The sequence below is a fragment of the Aythya marila genome (assembly GCF_965140915.1).
Source record: "Aythya marila genome assembly, chromosome: 1".
Classification (NCBI taxonomy): Eukaryota; Metazoa; Chordata; class Aves; order Anseriformes; family Anatidae; genus Aythya; species Aythya marila.
Window position 1 is genome coordinate 139474783 of NC_139042.1, and position 20903 is coordinate 139495685.

At 36.8% G+C, this 20903-nt stretch overlaps 1 protein-coding gene across 1 annotated transcript in view; it reads right to left on the minus strand.

Annotated features, from left to right (window-relative positions):
- PIK3C2G (phosphatidylinositol-4-phosphate 3-kinase catalytic subunit type 2 gamma) overlaps positions 1-20903 on the minus strand; it is a 211214-nt gene continuing 190311 nt past the window's right edge. The window contains exons 32-33 of the mRNA XM_082751635.1: positions 6346-6471; positions 1-828 (exon numbers count right to left, since the gene is read on the minus strand). Coding sequence (XP_082607761.1) covers positions 676-828; positions 6346-6471 — 279 coding nt within the window. The 3' untranslated portion in view covers positions 1-675. The remainder of the gene's footprint in view (positions 829-6345; positions 6472-20903) is intronic.

Here is a 20903-nt window from a genome sequence, read left to right on the forward strand (position 1 = left end):
TCGGAATGAAAGAAATGTTGGAAGTATCCTATTGACAAATTAATATCCTGGATTTAAAGTTGCATTATATAAACACTTAAAAGCACACCAACATATACAGCACAAAATGTCTGAAGTGCAAAGTTGCTATTTCTTTCTTAATTATTATTGTTTGTTTTTAAATGTATGGATTTTGTAAGATTTAATATGAAATCTGCTAGACTTCTGAAATGTATTTGCACCCAGGAAACCATTCCATGAATCTCTCTGGTAAATTGTCATATGCAGTGGGTCACAGAGGTCAATGATAAATTGCACCATTATCAGCATTGTTTCAACACACTTAGTGGAATTAGCAGACAAAGAACTACGCTCTGACCCATGCTTGACGTGTACTAAATTCAGAAGTTTTAGTGTACTACTTCATATGAATAAAACTAAAATCTTTATTGCTTTCATAAGAATACCTGCATGCAGCTACAAGTTGCTTGCTACAGCATGTGATTTTTTAAACTCACACAAGAAGGAATCTGTTGTAAGAAGAAGGTAGCAATTTTAAGACAATAGCCTTATGATTATAAATGTTAAGATCAGCAGATGACGCATATTCTCAAGGGCAACTGAGACAAAATGTACTATGGAGAATGGAATAAAGAAACATTAGTGGATAAATAATTGAATTGTCTTAGACAACATTTAAATTACACTGTTTCCCAGTGGATACCATTTTTCTTCATTTAACTGGACACTACTCAGTTGAATGTTAACAGCTCCCACAAATGTTCCTTTGCTTTTCACAACAAGCTTCAGTATATGGCTTTTGAGCTCCATGACTTTGTTGTACACAACCTGAAATAATATAAAGGTTAACAGAAAAAAGCATGTGAATCTATTTGTCAGACAATATACTTACAACTGTACAGCATTCTGGATGATGATGATAACTTTCCAATAATTACTTTAAACTGCCCTCTAGAATTATCAACTACTGTCCGTGAGCCAAATTCAAGTTAATGAATATATCTCAGAAATACATTTGACCTTATATAGTTTATATAAAGGAGATTCTGCCAGCTTAGGCTTGTGAAATCTGATTACCAAGTATTCATAAATAAATTTGCAACCCGTGTTGCAAAGCTTGAGAAAAAAAATAGGTACACATAATTTTCCATGTGAAAATTGAAATTCTAACTTGAGCTGAGTGTTGAACTCAATTGTGAAGATATATCAGATACTCCATGAAGCTCAGCAGGGAAAGATAACACTGTTGATTTTCAAGAGGAGAGATTCAGATAAAGGGTACTTATCATGGACAGTGGTATGAAACCATAAGGTAGGTAATTACAGAAAAGTGTAGTTTATTATAATTTTTAAATATCTTCCCATAGCAAATGCTTTGATGGTGTTACTGGTGTTACTCATCTAAAGAAAATAATAACATGAACAGACAGGAAAACTGTTTTAATATCAAAATTTTTGTTTGCAACAAGATATATAATTTTTCTTATATGTTGCACTGATACACCTCAAAAAGGTGTATCACATCAATGTACAGTACTTCAGAATATTGTTTCTTGGTACTGTACTTGTGATTAAATCACATCCTGCACACCAAAATTAAGAAAGAACATGCCAAAGCAAAAACACATTTTCTTCTGAAACTACCATGAAATTTCATAACTGTTCTGGATCCAAGAAACCTGCATCATTAAAGAAACAATAATTTTCCTTTGAAAATTGTTTTTATAAGATTTACTATTGCAACACAAATAGTTGTATGCATGATTCTGGATGCTAATTGTATCCAAATATGTCCACTATAAAAATATTTGCATTTTTTAATGGACTCATCAAATTGTTGACATGATAGAAAGCTCAGCCCACTCCCTAGATGTTGTGGGTGTGGAACATCGTTAAGAATGGACCCAATTCAGCAAGTGGAAACTACTCAGTTTGGATGTTTCTGTTAGTCAAGAAGTGTTAATGCTTCTCAAATTAAATGAGACAGCTTGCTTAGCATCTCTTTAGAAAATTACTAAGTTTTAAAAATATCTTTGAAATTACCTTGATATGCTGAGAAAGCGCTGAGGTTCATTATGAAATGGTAATGATATATTTTCTGAATTTAAAAAAAAAAATCTGGAGTGATAGGTCAACAAGTAGGAGCTGCATTCAGGACAGACTCCTACATTTCAGGCTCCGCATTAATCAAAAACTGCTGAGTGAACTGCATATAGGCTGATAAAATGTGAAAGAATGCTGTCAGCTAGTTTCAGGCCTCAAAGGAAAGCTTTGTTAAGAGAAGTACATTTAATCTAAAATTTGTATGGAGGGAAATGTTTCCAATGTTTTTGCTGTTTTAGTTGCAATGGAAAATGCTTTAAATTTTAATCTCACTGTGAAGCTTAAAAAGCAAATGCAGTAACATACTGTCACTTCGTGAGAATGGGAAAGTGGAACTGCCTACGATGAGCTTGCCATGCAACCTGCTTGGATTTATTATGCAGTCTGAATGCAGTCTATACACATGGCACTGCTGAGGAGGAGGAACATTAGACTGAGCCCCTCTGCCCCATGATCTCTGTGGGCTGGACTGCAGAGTCCTGTCTGTACTTTGAATTATAAGAAGTAGAAATGGCCATGGGAGACATCCTTCAACCAGGGACAGAATTTGTAAAGGCTCAGCCGCAGTAATGCTTCTCTTGCAAAGTGGCAACAAAAAGGTGGTTCTGAACCTCACAGGTGGACCCAGGAGGCATGAAATTGCTGGTTCTCCCTGACAGCCCCACCAGGCACAGGCTGTCCCTGTGAGATTACAGATTGGTCTGGTCTGCGCCGCGAGCTGCTGGAGTGGCACAGCGGGCAGTGACAGGCAGGACACCGGGACAGGCTACTTGGTGTAATCGGTGTAGCAAGGGTGAATGGCCATGGGTTTGGGGATAGAAAAACTGCCCCTCTCACTCTTTTTATTTGGCTTTCAGAAAACTTTGGAAGTTATAGTTTGGAACAGCTGTCATGACAGTAGTGCCAGGTGCTTTTCAGTTTTTGTTTACTGTGCCTGTTTCACCAAATTGCATATGAATAAAAAATTCCAGCTTTCCTTTAAGAAGGAAACCAGCTTTACAGTAAGCAATTACATACTTTAGAATAAATCTATGATTTGATTATTTAAGTGACACTAATTCTACTGTATAAACATGCAATTTCTTTGCCAATATATGAAAGTTATCATCTTCAGCTTTTGCTTTAAGTCCCAACAGGCATGAACTGTGGTAATGAACAACTTTGTATCCATGGACAGAAAGAAGCTTTAAGTTTTGAGCAATGCCACACCTTGACGTGTGGGGTGGATGTCTTTCATATGACCCCAATAAACAGTTTCTAAAATGACCTTGCTCCAGCTGAATTTGCAATATCATCAGGATGCGGGGACAGAAGAAAGAATGCAGACAGCTGAATTAGTATGTGGATAAAACAAATACCTACCACCTGCCAGAATTTCAAAATGAGGACAGTTAAATCCTGAAATCTACATTTAGTAATAATATTGGCCTCCTATTTATACAGTCAGATCAAATGGAGGTGAGTTATACATGGCCATGCAGTAAATCAGCAGGACAGCCAGGACTGGAATTCAAATATTTTTGGCTCCAGAAAGTGAAGCACTACTGACCTACAGGAGTCTAATGACATTTTAATCACAAATGAGGGACAGTTGCTTCTCCTTAGGTAGCCATGGCACACTTCCTAGATTTGCTCTTAATTGTCCAAATTAGCTTTGACGCACAGTGCTGGCCAGAGCTGCGGTGGCACCTGGCTCCTCGTCCCCCTCCATCAGGCTTCCTGGGGCAATTCACGTCACCGCAGGCCAGCAGCCCCTCTGCTCTGAAGGCAGCTGCAGTAACACCCATGGACTGGTACAACCCAGGTGTATTTACTCATGTTTCCCCCATGCCCAAGCTTCATAGGCAGGATGGAGGGAATTCCGTCTTGTTCTGGCAAAGCACACATGGTCCTGTCTTGGAGGTTCACTCATTTTGGGGGTGTGCATGCATGCAGGCACTTCAGAGACAGACGACAGTGAGAGTGAGGGCTTGTAGCATGCCTCATGGCAAATGCAATACATACGAGCAAGAAACCACTGCAGCTCATTGCCACTTTTCATGGTGAGAATTTGAACTTAAATCGTTCAGATTCACTTTGAATCAAGTTTTCTTACTTTTAATGGAAGTATTCTGGAACCTCCCAAGTGATTACTTATTCCCAATAGTGACCTATAAAAGCTGGTATATATATTTTTTTTATTATTATTATTATTTTTTTTTTCATTGTCCTGCACCCATTTTCCCTGTGTTCTTTCTTTTCTTCACAACCATAATTTTTTAATGCAATGATACACCAGTGTGAATGCAACAAACACCAAAATCCAAATAGAGGAACAAGAGAAAAAAGGAGTGCTTGTTAAAAGCAACTCCAAAACATTCAGCATAGTTCATTCTACTGTTAATCCTCCTGGACCTTCACATTTTACTCTCACACATATGAGTAAAAATCAAAAATAAAATGCACTTTTGCAAGGTTGATAATTTGCTGTAGGCAGTCATAAGCAATAAAAGTACAAAACTAAAAACAAAAATACCCAAGAGAAGCACATTTCAGAATTTTCTCAGTCTTGAACATGGAGAGAAATTAATATACGGTTTCCTTCCAGCCGTTTGGCTTTAATAAAAACTTATGAACTCATAAAAAAGGCTAGTACATTTCTGTACACAGCATTTTGGACAGTAACTAACTTAACAGACAGCTGACTTATATTTTTAGTTGTTTTTCTTCCCTGGGGCTTCTTCTGCCTCAGTCTACCAGCCTTGGACACAAAATGCATACAGAATGATATCACATATGGAGGAACAGAGCTGCTAACAGCACAAGCTTCGGGTTTGAAATGTCCAAGTTCAGTGGAGCCATATGTCCCCACTGCGATTAGCAGTTCCTTGTGAAAAAGATTGAGCATCTGTGAAGAAGGTTGTAAGTTTTGAGTAAAGGATATTAAAGTTTGCATGGATTTTCTCTAATAGCAGTAGGATGGTCCTTAACCACAATTAAACCCCCTCCCAGTGAATACTGTCTGACTGCAGCCAGGATTTTGGATTTTCTTGTATTCAAATGGGTCTAGTAATGATTAGAAACAAAATTGCCTAACAGTGTTGCTAGATGGTTCTTGTCCATAGCTCATTTTAGATATTCCTAAATGAATGTTAAATATAAAAATATATATTTTTTAATAACCTTCAAATGTAAAGAAATTACTTTGGCCAGGTTGATTAGCCTCATTTTGCTCTTTGATTGAAAACAAACAAACAAAAAAAGAATAAAAATAAACCCTATTATCTTTTTGTTTCACTGCAACACTATAGGCAGAAGAATCTATCTCAGCTGTTAGCAGCAGTACTACTTGAGGAGCCTACTTACAGCAGTCATCGATGTAAGTAGGTAACTTTAAAATCATTGAGAAATAAGAAAAAAATCAAAATCCCAGGACTGGGTAACTAGGAGATAAGGACTCTTAGTCTCAGCTGACTAATTTATATTTCATCGTATCTTATCTATGAAACAGGGTGGAGTGATAATATTTTCTATGCCTTCTGCTTTGAAGCTTGCTCAAAGTACATTTGTAAATTGCCTTGAGATCTTTAGGAGATTTGCTATATGTAATACTTACCATCTCCAATCCCACCTACTGTTTGAATCTCATCTCCCTTTACGAAAGAATATAGTTTATGCTGTTTCTCATTTTATGGTAAACATTTGTCCATCCAAATGTTTCTCTGCTTAACTCCAGAGGCATAAGCACTTCAGTGGTAAGTGAAATAATTATATATGGCTGTGAATTGCTAGATTTTGACATAACAAGAACTGAGCTATTTATTATTGTGCTATCATTTAGGACAGTGACAGCCAATTTGGTTGTCCATTTTCAAATGCAAATTTGAATAACAGCATCCATTCAATTAGTATTTGTGCTTTTTATGCTATTATATAAAGCTGAATTTAAAATGGTCTAGGTTTTGGTGCAATGATGCTGGGGCTCATTTGGCTAACATTTAACAGTGATTATGGTATAAGACCAAACAGTGTGACTAATCCAAACACTTTCCTAAAGAGAAAGATATAAAGAGACTGCCTCACTTCTGAGAAAGAAGCAAAAGAGAAGATAGTTTCCATTTATGGTTCCGCTTCTGATATGTTCCTTCTGTTTGATAGTACTCATTGTAATAGCTCTAAATGCTCTATTGTTATGGTATTTCAAGAGTAGATAACAGAAATCAAGCACATAAGAAAGGATGGAAGAAAGTGAACAGTACTCACTATTTCATTGTAAGTAGGGTCAGTGCTTTTTGGAACCGTTCTTGTTTTCCTTCGACTAACCTCATCAGGGTCCGGCAGAAGATAAAATTCAGCATGTGCACTTGGGGCAGAGCCATCTGGGAGGCGCTGAAAAACAAAATGGTCATAAATATGAATACCTCTGCTATAGCAAAGAAAACAAATAAAGAAATACCAAATGAAATCTGGACTATAAGCAGACACAGAAACATATTACATTCTCAGTATTCTCTTGGCTAAATCAGAGTGCTAATACAGTAAACAACAGGCATTCTTAGAATTCAGCTTCATATTGAATCAGAAAAAATAAATCAAATAATACAAGGACAATGCAAAATTGCCTATCTTTAATATTTTACATTCTGTTAGAAAAAAATCCTTACGCCTTAATCTGCTTTAACTCAATTTAAACTGAAACAAAGTCTAGTCCTTCCAATTTCCAGAGTAATGTATAGAAACTGGATTCCAGCTGATATGCTCCTATTGATTTTAACCCCTAAATAGCAGTGCCGATGCTGGGGAGAACTGTTTGTTTCTAAGCATATTTCATAAAGCATATTACTACAGAGGAGCCAGGAGCATTTCCTGCAGCAGTAAGGGCAGGATAAGGAACAGGATTCTTATAATAACAGTCTGTCCCATCTCTTCCATCACATAGCTGCAACCTCTCTTTAATTTTCAAGCTCAAATTACTTAGTGATATTCCAGATATTCCAGTTTATGGTAGCTACTCCAGATCAGAGCCAGTCTATTTACCAGGCTCAGTCATAAGTTACTGCTGGTGGGTGGACAGCATTTGGATAACCTCTAAGCAGCTGTAAGCTTATTACTAAAGCAATATTTCAGTTACTCAGAAAACATATTGGTAGTATGAGAGGCTTTAAAAGAACATGCAAAAAATACAATGATGAATAAGTATGGAAGAGGTATCTTCCCAGTATACGTAACTTAATTCTTAGCTTATAATTAAGCAGAAACCTTTGTGTTGGTAAAATGCATTAAAATCAGAAACACAAAGTGGGCATAAATGTGTGGGTGTTTATCTACATATTGGTAATTTCAGTAGTATTATCAGTATTTCAGGCAGCAAGTTTACCTGATAGCTCATAAGCAATCCAGTGACAGGATGCAAGTGAAAATGCAGGCAAAAAGAAGAGATCTTGAGATATATGGAACACATGAACCCAGAGCATTCCCCATGCAGTTGCATTTATATTTCCCATTGTAGTTTCACCTGGCTCAGAATAAAATGGTTTCTCAGATTTTGATTATTCACAGTATGCGACCAGAAATATGAGTCTTTCTACAGGCATTATCAACACCATACTCTTGTGATAGGAGAAAACACTGTTGTCTTAGCAATAAATAACTTCTCTTTTGGGAAGAAAAACAGTGCTTGTATGTGTAAGCAACCAGTTCTTGCACAACAAATCTCTGATTTTTGTTATCTGAATTGATCCTTCAAGGCAGATGATACGGTCAACTGGAAAGTTTAATACTGCTGTGGTTAATACTATATGCTCAAATCGTCACATATGGTCAGCTCTATGTGAATGATTAATGATCTTGACACTAAGCTCTCCAAAATATATCTGATGTAAAATATACATGGGATTTAGTTAGGTGAGATTTAACTGCCAAAATATGAATGACATTAATGGCATTTTCCTAGGACTAAGTACTGTATTGTTAACACAGGACTCATAATTTACACTATCAATTTAAAAGCCCATCTCTATTGATCTAAGACTATATTAACACTTCAGTTAAGAATGACAAAAACAGTAAATTGATCAGTCTGTTAAAAATCAGGAAAGAAAAAGATATTTAGCATATTACCAGTCCAAGAAACCAGGATGGTAACTGTAATCAAGCTCTTCCCTTTTCTGTGAATAAAGCATCACTGTAAGTTGAAGACACAAAAAGGAATCTGCTTTAAAAAAAGAAAGGAGTCATTCTTACCAACTCAACTGCTGTGACCCAGCACAAGGATCTTCACTATCTCAAGCATGGAAATGCAATATAGACAGAGTCTTGTAAAATGTCAGGTTTTATAAATTGTCTCAGCAGTGCATTGCCTAACCAGGGACCACGTCAGAGCTAATACTGGATGTTGAGGTAAGCAGCACCTGAAAAGGGTACTGGGCTGAGGAACTCAGATGGTAGGTAAGAGGCTACAAAGGTAACAGAGAGAACAACTGCATCTGTTCAATTCCACTCCCGTTTGAGCTGCCAAGATAGTACAGGGTGCAGTTGCCTGTACTGTGCTCCACTGCACCCCTGAAGACAAAAATGCAGATCAGATCATGCATAGCAGTAATCTCCATATCAAACAGGCTCAGCCTGGCAGTCACCTGCCAGGGAAAGAACCCAAGCTGATTGCTGTGAGATTGTTTAACAGGACCTGGGTACCAGTAGTGTACACAAGGAGTTGAAAAAAAAAAAAAAAAAAAAACAGATAAATTTGTTGCAATGCCCTGGATCTGCTCCTTGTACCCTAGTAGCAATTCTGGCACATTGGCCTTCAGCCAACTCACCTAACCGGTCAGCTGACCCCTCCCAAAACTCAGGGAAGACACTTTGTAGTACCGCTGTGGCCATAGGAAACATGGAGAGAAAAGTACTTCCTCACTATGCCTTTGAAAGTAGCTAAAGACATGTTGAAAGGGGTGAGTAGGAGGAGAGGGTCAAGACAGAACATCAAAAAAATATATATATAAAAAAATTTAGCAATTCACAGAAGAAAAATCAGGGCAGAGCAGTTGCCCTGGGATCTTTCAAAACTAAAACCAAAACCACTTCTCATGAATAGCCACAATCAGCAAACTCTTAGAGGTAATGTAAAGGGCAGCCACCTGAATTCCAACTACAGATCCTAGTTCCATCTGTTTGTTTGGGCTTGTTTTGGTTTGCTTGGTTTGTTTGTTCATTTGTTTTTCCTTCTTTGCAGATAGTGTTTTCCCACTTCATCTTCCCTTGCTGGGAAGGCAAAGGGAAGACAAACTCCAGATTCCACAGTTGTCACAGTTCTCCATCGGCAGTGGCACTGGTATGCCATCAAATGATCAAAGAGCTTCAGCTGAGCACTCTTCAAGCCAGATCACATCTTTATGACGCAAAATATCTAACAAAAGTTGCTCAGTGTCAAAAAGGCTCTGTTCCATTGCACACTCATCATTCAAAACTACAGAGGAAAGGCAGGTATAAATCAGTCATGGTTTTACAGGAGCAGAGTCTGGGTAGCTCATATGTTGAGCTTGTGTCGGTTTCTCTTCTGGCTGGCACAATTGTTTAATTGTTTCTTGTGAAGGGCCTGCTTCACCAAAGGATTTCTTGAGACAAGACTACTGGTGGTCCTTGAAAGAGCTGTACTTTGCTAGGCCCTCCCTGCTAGGAACAAAGTGGGATATTGTTGGTTTGAAAATTGTAGTCTGAAAACAAGAGTGAGATTAACATGGTAGAACTATAGTTTTAAATCTAAAATAGATGAAATTTGGAGTAAGTTGTTTTATTAAGACAACAAACATGCCAGACAAAAATCTCAAGCATTTGGGAAAACTAGGTCTTTCTCAGGCTTTCACATATGAGTTAAATGCTTGTTTGAATGATGAAAAATAGAGAAAATAACAGAACTTTTTTCTTGCTAAAGATGATGTCTTCTGTCATATTCCACAGTGACACATTTAGAGAACAGATATGCTGGGCTATCCTTCCAATTCTGACTCAAACTGCACTGGCAGATGTATAAACTTAAATAAACATGAGGAACATCTGACCTAAATGCCAGACTTATTTACTCCAAACAATATCTATTCCGGGGTGGGTCCATTATAAACATGTAGTCAGATTTCTAGCAGTTTTATGAATAGTTTTAAAACCCAGCCAAAAATCCCTTTTGTTATTAGTGGATCAAAAATCACTCATTTCCATCCATAGTCCAGAAGAGAAATCATAAGGTGCCTTGGGAATGCCATTTTGCACTTTAACTACTTTGCAAAACACTTCTATCTTGAACGTACTTGTGATCTAGCAAGAAGAAAAAAACTTTTATACTGAATTCTATTTGCTTAATTCTCTAACCATTTAATTAATCCCAAAGTAAAGGAAGTTTACTTCCTTTAAATGAAGTTACTTCCAATTTAGATTACTGTCTTACTTATGTATTCTTGTAAATACATTCCAGCAGTAAAAATCCATAAGGCTGCAAAGGTGTAAAAGCTAGTTCACAACAGAAATGCCATTACTCTTCTTGTTATGCCTATGGACAAAAAAATAACCAACCAACCAACCAATTGAATGAACAACAACAACAAAACCACAACACAACAGTGATTTTGATCTGTAAAAAAAAAAAAAAAAGACCCTCATAATGACTAAATGACATAATGACTAATTATGGCCCTCATAATGACTAATGGAGGAACTCAATCACAACTGTCTGCATGTAAGTTAAAAAAAAAAAAAAAGAAACACAACAACAACAACAACAACAACAAAAACAGTTTATTTTGGAAATGTTATTATTCTAAATTCATGTAGTAGGTGATGAAAATATTTAAAAGAGAGATGGAGTGAGAGAGGAAAAAATACACTGGATCTGCTTCTCTCCACATCTGTAAGTCAATACTGAAAAACTAAGACAGACGTATCTATTATGGGTGTGTTCCATTCTTCACTCCAATTTTATTTTCCAAAACTAAAAAAGTATTGATATTTACTTACAGAAACCCACGCAGATAGGTTATGTTCTGTGTAATTTAATTTTACATATGATAATTGTAGCTGGGAAATAATGGATGAAATTCAATTAATTTTTCCACAGGAATTACATTATCTTAATGACTTTTCTCCCTCAATCATTGCTAAGCATCCTCAACTCTCCTTCATGATGGGTTCTTTATTAACATTATGAAAGGGCCAACTACTTCAAAATTTGCCATATTTAAACTACACAATTTAGCATGACAACATGAATACTGGGTTTCACTCATAAGAATGTAAAGGAAAGTTTTATGATGTTAATGCAACAGATGTTGGGGATGATCTATTGTAAAGTTCTCTAAAACTCATCTCTTCCTAAGTGACATCAAATTTTCTCTTTTGGTGACTGTTGCCTCAAATTTGTATCACCTCATCAGCTTCTCGTAGTGTTAGACATGCAGATATTTTCGTACTTTTTGTCCTAGAGTGAAACAGATTGATGGCTCCTGAAGATTTGATAGTTCCAGCTGCTGTTCTTTTTCTCATTTTTCACTTTCAACCATCTTGACAAAAAAAATAAATGATCAAAGGTAACTTGCATTAACTAATGCCACCTTTCCTCCTCTATAAATAACTTCCTTTCTTCCTCCAAAATTAATTTCCTAGACATTTTTCAAAACTCAATTGTTCTCTTGCCCTTCTTCAATGAAAAAAAACACATATATAATAAAAAATCAGGGTCTAAAAAGGTTCCCATTTAGCTACTCCCACAAAATGAAAATAAGAGAAAAGCAAACTTTCATTTTGTCCAGTAGCTCTAGCTCTGTTTTCCTATCTCTTACCTTCATCTATTGTTTTTCTTTGAGAATTAATCTTCTATATTGTGAAGAAAGGACTGCAAAATATTGCTTGATATTTAAAATAGAGTTATCCTTGCATTTTAAAACACATAAAACACATACTACTATAGCAAATAGGGAAAGGAAAAACAAACAAACAAACAAACAAAACGCTTCAAAACTCCAAAGCAAATACTAAATATAGTGGTGAGACAGATTTGCTTATTATCCATCAAAAGAGAATTAGAAAAAAAATCCACAGAAGAAATTAGCCTTGCATCACAGTAACCTGTATAAAATAGTAGTTGCCTCCTGATTAAATTAAAATGAGACAGAAATGTGGGAGAGCCATCAGTGTTGCTGCGCTGTCTTTCATTTTCTCTGAGAGACAGTGTAGTCACTATGTAACTTAGCAAAGAAAAGCAAAACCTGTGTAAGCTGCACCTTCAATAACTTCAATAACTACTGCCTTACGAAAAGCTAACATTGTCTGGGCTAAAAGTATCTGAGAAGATAATCAGCCCTAAAATAATGATGTTATCAAGCAAAAAACTCCTTCAAAACTAGAAAAATGTTATGTAAACCTTAAGAACAAACCCTGTGAATGAGACACTGAATACCTGTAGTCTACTCTGCTACTACACTATTCATTTTCCTACCACAAAATATTTTCAAATAATTAAAAAAAAATACAAAAGAAAATCATATTTGCAATAACTAAAAAACCAAATACAAAAGATAATCCAGTATATTGCTATGGTGCACTCTGCATGCTCTGCTATTGGCAAAACAAATAGAAAAGCAAGCAGACAAAAGTAATTGCACAATAAGGTATTTTTTTCACAATCATCCTTTTTTTTTTTTTTTTTTTTTTTCACCCCAAATTTTTAAACATTTAGCTGCTGCTCTGCAAAATAAGTTTTATTATATTTTCTGGTGCTGAATTTCTTGCCCTCTTCTCTGTCAGCAACTTCATTCCTATTACTAACTTCATTTTTATCTCCTGCAGACATTCAGATATGTACATGAACAGAGATATTCTGTAACAGAGGACACTGGCATGGAGGTTGCTGGCAAAGCAAAAACAACAATAAAAAAGAAATGAAATTGATCTCAATTTAATGCAGGTGAGTAAAAAAGATATGTTGTTTCAGAAGAATATATATGATGTTTCAGGGAAATTCTCAAAGGCATTTTTGGAACAGTCTTTTTCTACTTTTCTGAAACCTGGTAGCATCAGTGGTGTCAGTGAAGCAAGCCTCCAGATGGGCTTTGTCATTTACTATGATAAAAATGCAAAGGTGCTGTATCTGCATCTCTGATTTGAATCTCCAAAAATAGCTTATGCATATCGTGTAGTCCAATACCTTGAACATCCTCATCAACCTACCCGTTCTGCATGCAGCCTGTCAGTGCACCAAATGGGCAAATTGTGCCTAATGTAAGCGCTGTTAATTCAAAGGAAAAAAAGCAAAGCAAACAAAACAAAACAAAAAAAAAGTTTTGTTAACTGTAGTTTGTTCCATCCCTTTCTCCCTCACATGAAATAAGGCATTTTGGAAACAAACAAACAAAAAAAAAAAAAGTGCAAGTTTTCTGTTTCATATTTGATTGTAGTAGAGTAGCAGGGAAATGGACTTGTGCAGTATAGCTCTTAATAAAAGATGATATGCTGTATTTTTAACAGGGAGAGCTACAGCTACTCTGGCAAAATAGGGACTAGAGCTGTCCTGGGTCACAAAATCTCTGAAGAATGAACCAGCCATCCAGCCAACACCCTCCAAGGTCTCATGGCTGTCAAATAAGAAAAAATAACCCTCAGTCACTGAGGCAGAAGGAAAACTTCACAGCTATGGGCCAGAAATTTAAACGCCAGTTCTGGGCAAAGCTGTTGAGATGCTGACATATCCAAGGGCATAAGTGAGCTATGTATGTAAGTACCCATAAAAGTCTAAGCAGGTTTCTGTAATGCTGTTAAGGAGGTAGGTGAGAAATGGTTTCATCTTAATGTATTATAGACAACTCCAGGTGGACTTGGTTAAACCGCCCATGCATTGGTGCCTGGCACCATTTGAGATAAAGAAGATGCTTCAGATATCTGCATAAATGGTCAGGCAACACGCAGGCTTTATGTGAAGCCCTCCTCTTCTGCAGCAGCAGCTGGAGGACAGATGAGACATGTTAGTTTGTCTCCTGTATGTTCAGGAAAATGAATTGGGCCTTAAATACCCTCTGATCAAGATAGAAGCTCAATTGTTTAGGTTAGTCTCCAGTTTCTAAAATATTCTAAAATATTGGTGCCTCACATAACCTGAGGTGCCAGAAGATTTGTATGGAGTAGGATATATAACATAGGCTTCATGGAAAACTGGCACCCTTTGAGCAGCACTGGAGAAGAATGAAGATACTTCATGGTACTCAAAATAACCAAGATCAGACAAATAAACTCTCTCACATCATATATGTATGTGTTTTAATTTCAAAATGAATCCAGTCTAAATAGGCCAAGGCACACAGGAGTTGTTGTTGTTGTTATTATTATTTTCATTAACAAATATTTATGAAACATTTCACAATTTTTTTTTTCTTTTTTTTTTTTTTCTTCTAAGGAGGAAGAGTTTCTGGAAAACAGCCTGTGTCCCACAAGATTCAGGGCTACCTAAGAATACATCAGAACTTCTGATCTGCTTCAGTAGTTTGAGAGGAAAATCCACCTAACTCCACTTAGAATTAAGTAAATAAAATGAAAGCTTTCCTGTGATATGCAGAAGGTCACAAGGTTATCCAAGGTTTCTAAGCCTTTATTTCTGTAAAGCTCTGAAATCAGAACTGAACACTTTCAGAAAGATGAAGAAAGGAACTGAGATGTAGCTAGTGTTCAGTTTGAAAAGAGCAACTTGTACTGATGATCCAAAAAGAGATGTATATTAGGATAGTCACAGTCCTGAATGAAATGGGGGAAGAGTCTGTACAACCATATGACTATAACTTTCAGGTAAAATAGGCTCATGTCTTTTAGTGACCATACACAATAGCAGAGGAGGAGGGCTACAAATTAGTTCCATCAAGTCATGATCCAACTTTATTTGCATCCACTACCGTTTCTGAATGAACAAAAGAGAAAAAGATGACTTAGAATGACTTGTGTCCCTGCCCAGCCCACTCCAAGCTTACATCTAGCTCCTGAGGCTCTAACACCCCTCTAATACTCCTTGTAACTCCAATGCCCAGCACTAGATTACTGGGTACTCACATAATGTGGGTATCAAAAACTTGTCAAGATTGCAAAAATAATATAAAAGAATGCATATATAAATCCTGCATAACCAGAAATGTAAATGTATATTAAACGTGCAAATGTATATTAAATGTACTGCTTACAGTAAGATTTGAGCAAGAATAACATACATTTTTTTTTTTTCATGAAAGAAGGAAGTGACAAGATATACTCTAGATTCCCGAATCCCATTCTGCATTGCAATCTTCAAGTCACTTAAGTTGTGTGTTTTTCTTTTCTTCAGGTCATGTGTTTTTTTCCACACAGATAAAAAAATCAATATTCAGTCATGCCTTAAAATGGTTTATTCAATGGATGAGCAATGTTGGTGCAGGATGTAGAATGCAGAGAATAGATTTCATGAATAGATCTCTGAAGCCTTTCTTCCAGAATTACCACCAAGTCTGTAAAGAAGCTAAACCGCATTCCTTCTTTGTATTTTCCTCTCTGCACTCTATATTATTGTTGTGTTCAGAACATTTAATTTTCAAATTTATATTTAGTTGCAGGATCTATGAAACTGTCTGAGATACAGTGATCTACTTTGGACCCTTAGAAACATAGATCCCAGAATGTCTTATCTCCTGAACAAATACTTAAGACAACATTCACCTTTTCACTTTTCTTTTAAAATTCCTCTGCTGCCTGTTAGAGTGCATAAAATAAATTTCCCTTTGAGAAAGGAAACACATGCAAATGCTGTCGTTTTGTTTCTTTTTGTCACATATTCTTTTCTCTCCCTGTCTAGTCACAGATCACAAGTGAATGTAAAATGCATGTAGAAATTGTAACTACTTTTACTGTGCCGTCACTCTGCATTTTCTTAATTTGTTAAAGAAAAAGTCTGTATGTGCCTGATCTAGACTACTTCTAATTTCTGAAACTGTATAGAGCTCCCTCCACTTTTCTGTAGGAGATTATTCTACAGCTTGTCCCCTCCTTTTGTAAGAAAGCATTTTGTTACATGATGCATGAAATTTCTCCTTCTTAATTGTCATTCATTACTTGTAGTTACACTCACGCTCAACATCCTAAATAATTCTTCTTGAACGTTGCTGTGTTCTCCCTTAAATATTTGACAATTGACTTGTGTCCTTGTTAGTCAGTTCTCAATTAAGTTAAGTTTAAGTAACAATAAATCACACCTGGAGAATCAATCATTCCCAAACAACCCTACTGAGAACTCTTCTTTGAACTTGTATTCTAGTTCTTAAGAAGCTTTCAGAGAGCTACATTCTAGCATGAAAGTCTTATAAAGATGAACTTACTTTCTGCACCATGAAACAAGGATCTGGCCTTTCCATTGTCATCTCTCATGGCAACCTCATGTCTCACCATTTGCGTGTTATATTTTCATGTATGGGAAATAGATCTGTAACTCCCTGAGGGGATAGTTTTCATTTGTCCAAGCTAGTTGTAGTGTTCTGTAAATTAATTTTATTCTCTTGATCACGCTCTGTTTCCAATATTATTTTGAAAGTTTTCCTCTTTTGCAACAAATGGCAAATTTAATTTATGTTCACCTTCATCTCTGTACTGGGTCTGGTTGGAAAGTTAACTTTCCCGGCAGCAGCCCATACAGTGCCGTACTCTGTACTTGTAGCTGGAACAGCAGTGTTATCACACCAGTGTTGTGTCTACTGCTGAGCAGCAGTGGCACAGCATTGGGCCTTTCTCTAACCCTCCTAGGGGGTGGGCAAAAAGTGAGGAGAGAAACATCAGTAGGGCAGCTGACCTAAACCAATCAAAGGGATATTCCATACCATGTGATGTCACACTCAGCAATAAAAGGTGGAAACAGGAAGAAGAGGAGGGGGGGGGGGTGTGGGCTCTTGTTGAGAAGATGTTGGTCCTCCTCTTGAACACCGGCTGCGTGCGTTGAGGCCTTGCTTCAAGGACGTGGTCAATCATCGCTCATTTGTGGGAAGTAGAGAGTAATTTCTTTCCTCTGCACTTCCATATAGCCTTCATTTATTTTGTTTGTTTGTTTTCCTCCCTTCTTTTTATTTTTCCTTTTCCCCTCCCTTTTCCCCTTTCCCTTTTTATTTCCCCTTAGTTAAATTGCTTAGTTCATGGTAGTCTTTATTTAATTATTATAATTATTTCCCTTTAATTAAATTATCCTTATCTCAACCCGTGAGTTGTTCTTTGCTTTACTTCTCCCCCTCCTCATCTAAAGGAGGGGGAGTGAGAGAGCGGTTGTGGGGTTTAGCTGCCCAGCACGGTAAAAACACCACAATCTCCCAGATCACTCATACTGTTAAACAGAACTCACTGATCTTATTTTATTCAACACAGATCAGGTATGTAGGGAATTACTTATTTAAAAATTAACTGTTAGAATTTAGAGCTGAGGTAGTACTGTGGCTGTGACAGATGAAAGGGTTTAACAAGAAATAATAACAAAACTTTCCATACAATGTATTTGTCAAATGCCTTTAATAACAAATCAGATGGAATCCAAAAGTAATCCTTGTGTCACAGAAACTGAACTCATCTCTTTCCAGTTAAACTAGTGTTGTGTAATAGTAGCCTTTGATTATAGGTGTTCAGCTAATTTTCAGTCCAAAAGAGAACATGTCTATCTAAGCTAATTTGCATTCATTTTTAAAGTAAAAGCATTTTCTATGAATATGAAATTAAATCCAATTTCTCTACAAGCTAAAGTTAGTACAAGAGCCTTCTTTTCATGGCATTTTATTCCATTTTTCTGTGAAAGTCTAGGGAGAATTCCATCTGAATGTCTTACCCTCCTACATCAGCCAAACTGTTGATTTCATTCTGTTACCAATACTTGCTGACTAGCTTTTGTTCAGCTCAGAGGGATTTTTTCCACTTGTTTTACATCCGTAGATGACTGGCCAGACTTTGCTTACCTCTGGAACTTCTCTATCCCTGTTGGCTAATCCATGGGCCTCAGTAAAGAAAGCAGGATACATTCATAATATTCTGAAAGGGTAATGTTGCTTTTAAATTAATTGGCAGACATTACGTTGCTGGTAGGTAATATATTTTCCATTTATATCTATATAATGCTGTTCATAATGTGTAAAAATTAGTAGGCCCATGAGAGGAACAATGGGAACCAACTTTGATGGACCAAAAATCCCCACCCCTTCCCCAGCTCAAGTTAGGCAGTGAAGCATCTACCTGTGCTGTAGTTGGGAACTTCCCTATAGCCCTGCACCTGCAGGCTTAGAATTAGATTTCATTCTCTTGTTTTAGGGAAGACTTGGTTCTCACCTTTCTTCCCAAAGCTCTTCAACTATCAAGTTTCACAAATGTTTTTGGAAGCAATTTGTACTCGGATAGCGTAGGACACAAAATGGAAAGAGGCTGGATGTCTGTATAAGCTTAAAGCTGATTACTAATTCATCACCCACATATCAGCTACCCCAGAATCATTAATCACCAGGAGTGGTTCATGACAGCTTCGGAGCTTTTAAAACAGGAAAGCTGGAAGAAGTTTTGGAAAGTACTATAGGAGTTTATTTTAATTTCAGCAAATTTCCCCCCTGTAAAATTGGTTCTGAATGCATCACCTACACCCGCTTTCCTGAATTCCAGTAACATTTTACATTTATTGGCATGAAGATCAGGATAAGTTGGCTTTGTTTCTCCTCCCCACTGCCCCTGAGGAGTTATTCTGTCCACAAGAAATGGACAAAAATGTTTAGCAGCAAGGACTGAAAGTTTAGCTGCTTATCTGGAAAAACAGGGCATGCCTGAAGTCATGACAATGAAGCCAGAAGAAAACACACACTTCTTCTAAGCCAACCCTCAATGACTGTTCCCTTCTGGTTGTCTATGGAGCACAAAAAGAAACTTACTAACCGACTTTTTTTTTTTTTTTTTTTTTTTTTTTTAACTTCAGAAATGGCTATTTCTTTTGCCTCTGGTGTCTTGTTGAATAGACAAGCAAGCCCAGCAGTGGTTAGCCTGGTTGTTTCTGGCTATGCAGTATTATGCTAGTTCATAGTCTGCTCTGTGTAAGATTTGTTATGATCTTGATATTCTGCATTTTCTGTGCTGGTTAATACATGGAAGTGAACTTGAGAACTGTTCAAAAACCTATGTGTCTCCAGTGTTCATAAATCCACCTTTACAGCTTCTGCACAGATCTAGGCATTTACATCTTTCAGGCCACCTCTCAGGCATTCTTCCTAGTACTCCCTCTGTGCTCCTGTTCCTAACTGATGCCATTCTTCTGGGTATTGTCCTGCCAAGGCTGGGTTGTTCTTGATCCTCCTTGACAAGCCCTTTCACATGCTAAAACCTCACCCTGGATCCTGTATCTTCCTCCCAAGACCACTTAGTGCATTTTTTGAGGTATGGCACTATTGAGTTTCTGTAAGAAGCTAGCCTTGATTCATCTCCTGCTGCTGCCACATTGTCCAAGACTCAGGGGAAAACTCTCCCAGTCTCTCCACACAACCTCTCCAGTTCATGGCTACACCAACATTTCCTTCTATCCCAGCTTCATTTTCATAAGACAATATTGCCTCTACCTCCTGTGCATAAAGTGCACAGGCACTGCCTGCATTTGAGGGGTGCAAGTAATGGTCCAAGAGGCTGACTTAAAGTTATGCAATATACATGTATGGAAAATCACATTTTATTACTATTGCATATTTTCTATCTTTGAAAATTGGATTATTTTTTTTCCTCAACAGTGCAGTTGATACCTTCAAATCATAAGTAGAAGCTGTGAGTCTGATGTGAGTCACCTGACTTACAGAATCTCAGGATTCAATTAAAAGTGTGAATTTCTAAGGGAAATCATGAGACTGAAACATTGATAATATCTTGTAAACCTTATATCTATTTAACAGAACTCAGCTTCACTGTGCATACATAGCCTTAAAGTGTAGGCAAACATTTGCAACCAGTCTTATATCTCTCCCTTCTGAATGTTTTACCATGTGAATTGCTTGTCAAGATGCAAGCATTTTTTACAGTGGAAAAATATAGTTTGTGCTTTCCAGAAGGTTAGGTTAGATTAATGGTCCCTTCCAGTCTCAAAATCTATAAGGCTGTTCTACTCTATTGTTTTTTGAGGTATTTCTAATAGAGTTTTCTTCAAGAAGGACTGGCTTTCATAACACATAACTGAAATGTTGGTGGTGTTAGAGAGAGGATATTTGGAAGCAGATCTAGTAATGACTGATTTGTATATATGCAGCACATCTGGCACATGTGGATGCATCAGAACAAAAGTGCCTACTCTGTGGAATCGATGTATACACCAACATTAGACAGTCATTTGGTATGTCTGCACCAGATTAATGCTCTTTCATGTTCTATAGTATTTTCTACTATGACAACCCACATGAAAAATTCTGCAAAGCTACCATTGCATTCTTTTGACTTCCTCCCTTAAAGAACCTGTGTGATACTTGAGAATAGCTATAAACAACACCAGCTCCTTATGGATTAACTTGTACATCACATATTAATATAAGGTTTTCACAACAGGATCCAGATCTATTAAAATGCCGAGAACAAATCCCCACAAATAATAAATTTTATTTACATGGTTCAAAATTCTGTATCATGATGCCTATCTGTTCTATAAGGCTACATTTGGGATTAATTTGACCCACTACAATTATTTTCACATCTGAACACATCATAAAATCTCTATAAATAGATAAATTTAATGGGGAAGAGTGGCACAAGAATTATTTACTATAAATTATGAAATAAAACAAGATGGCAAAGTA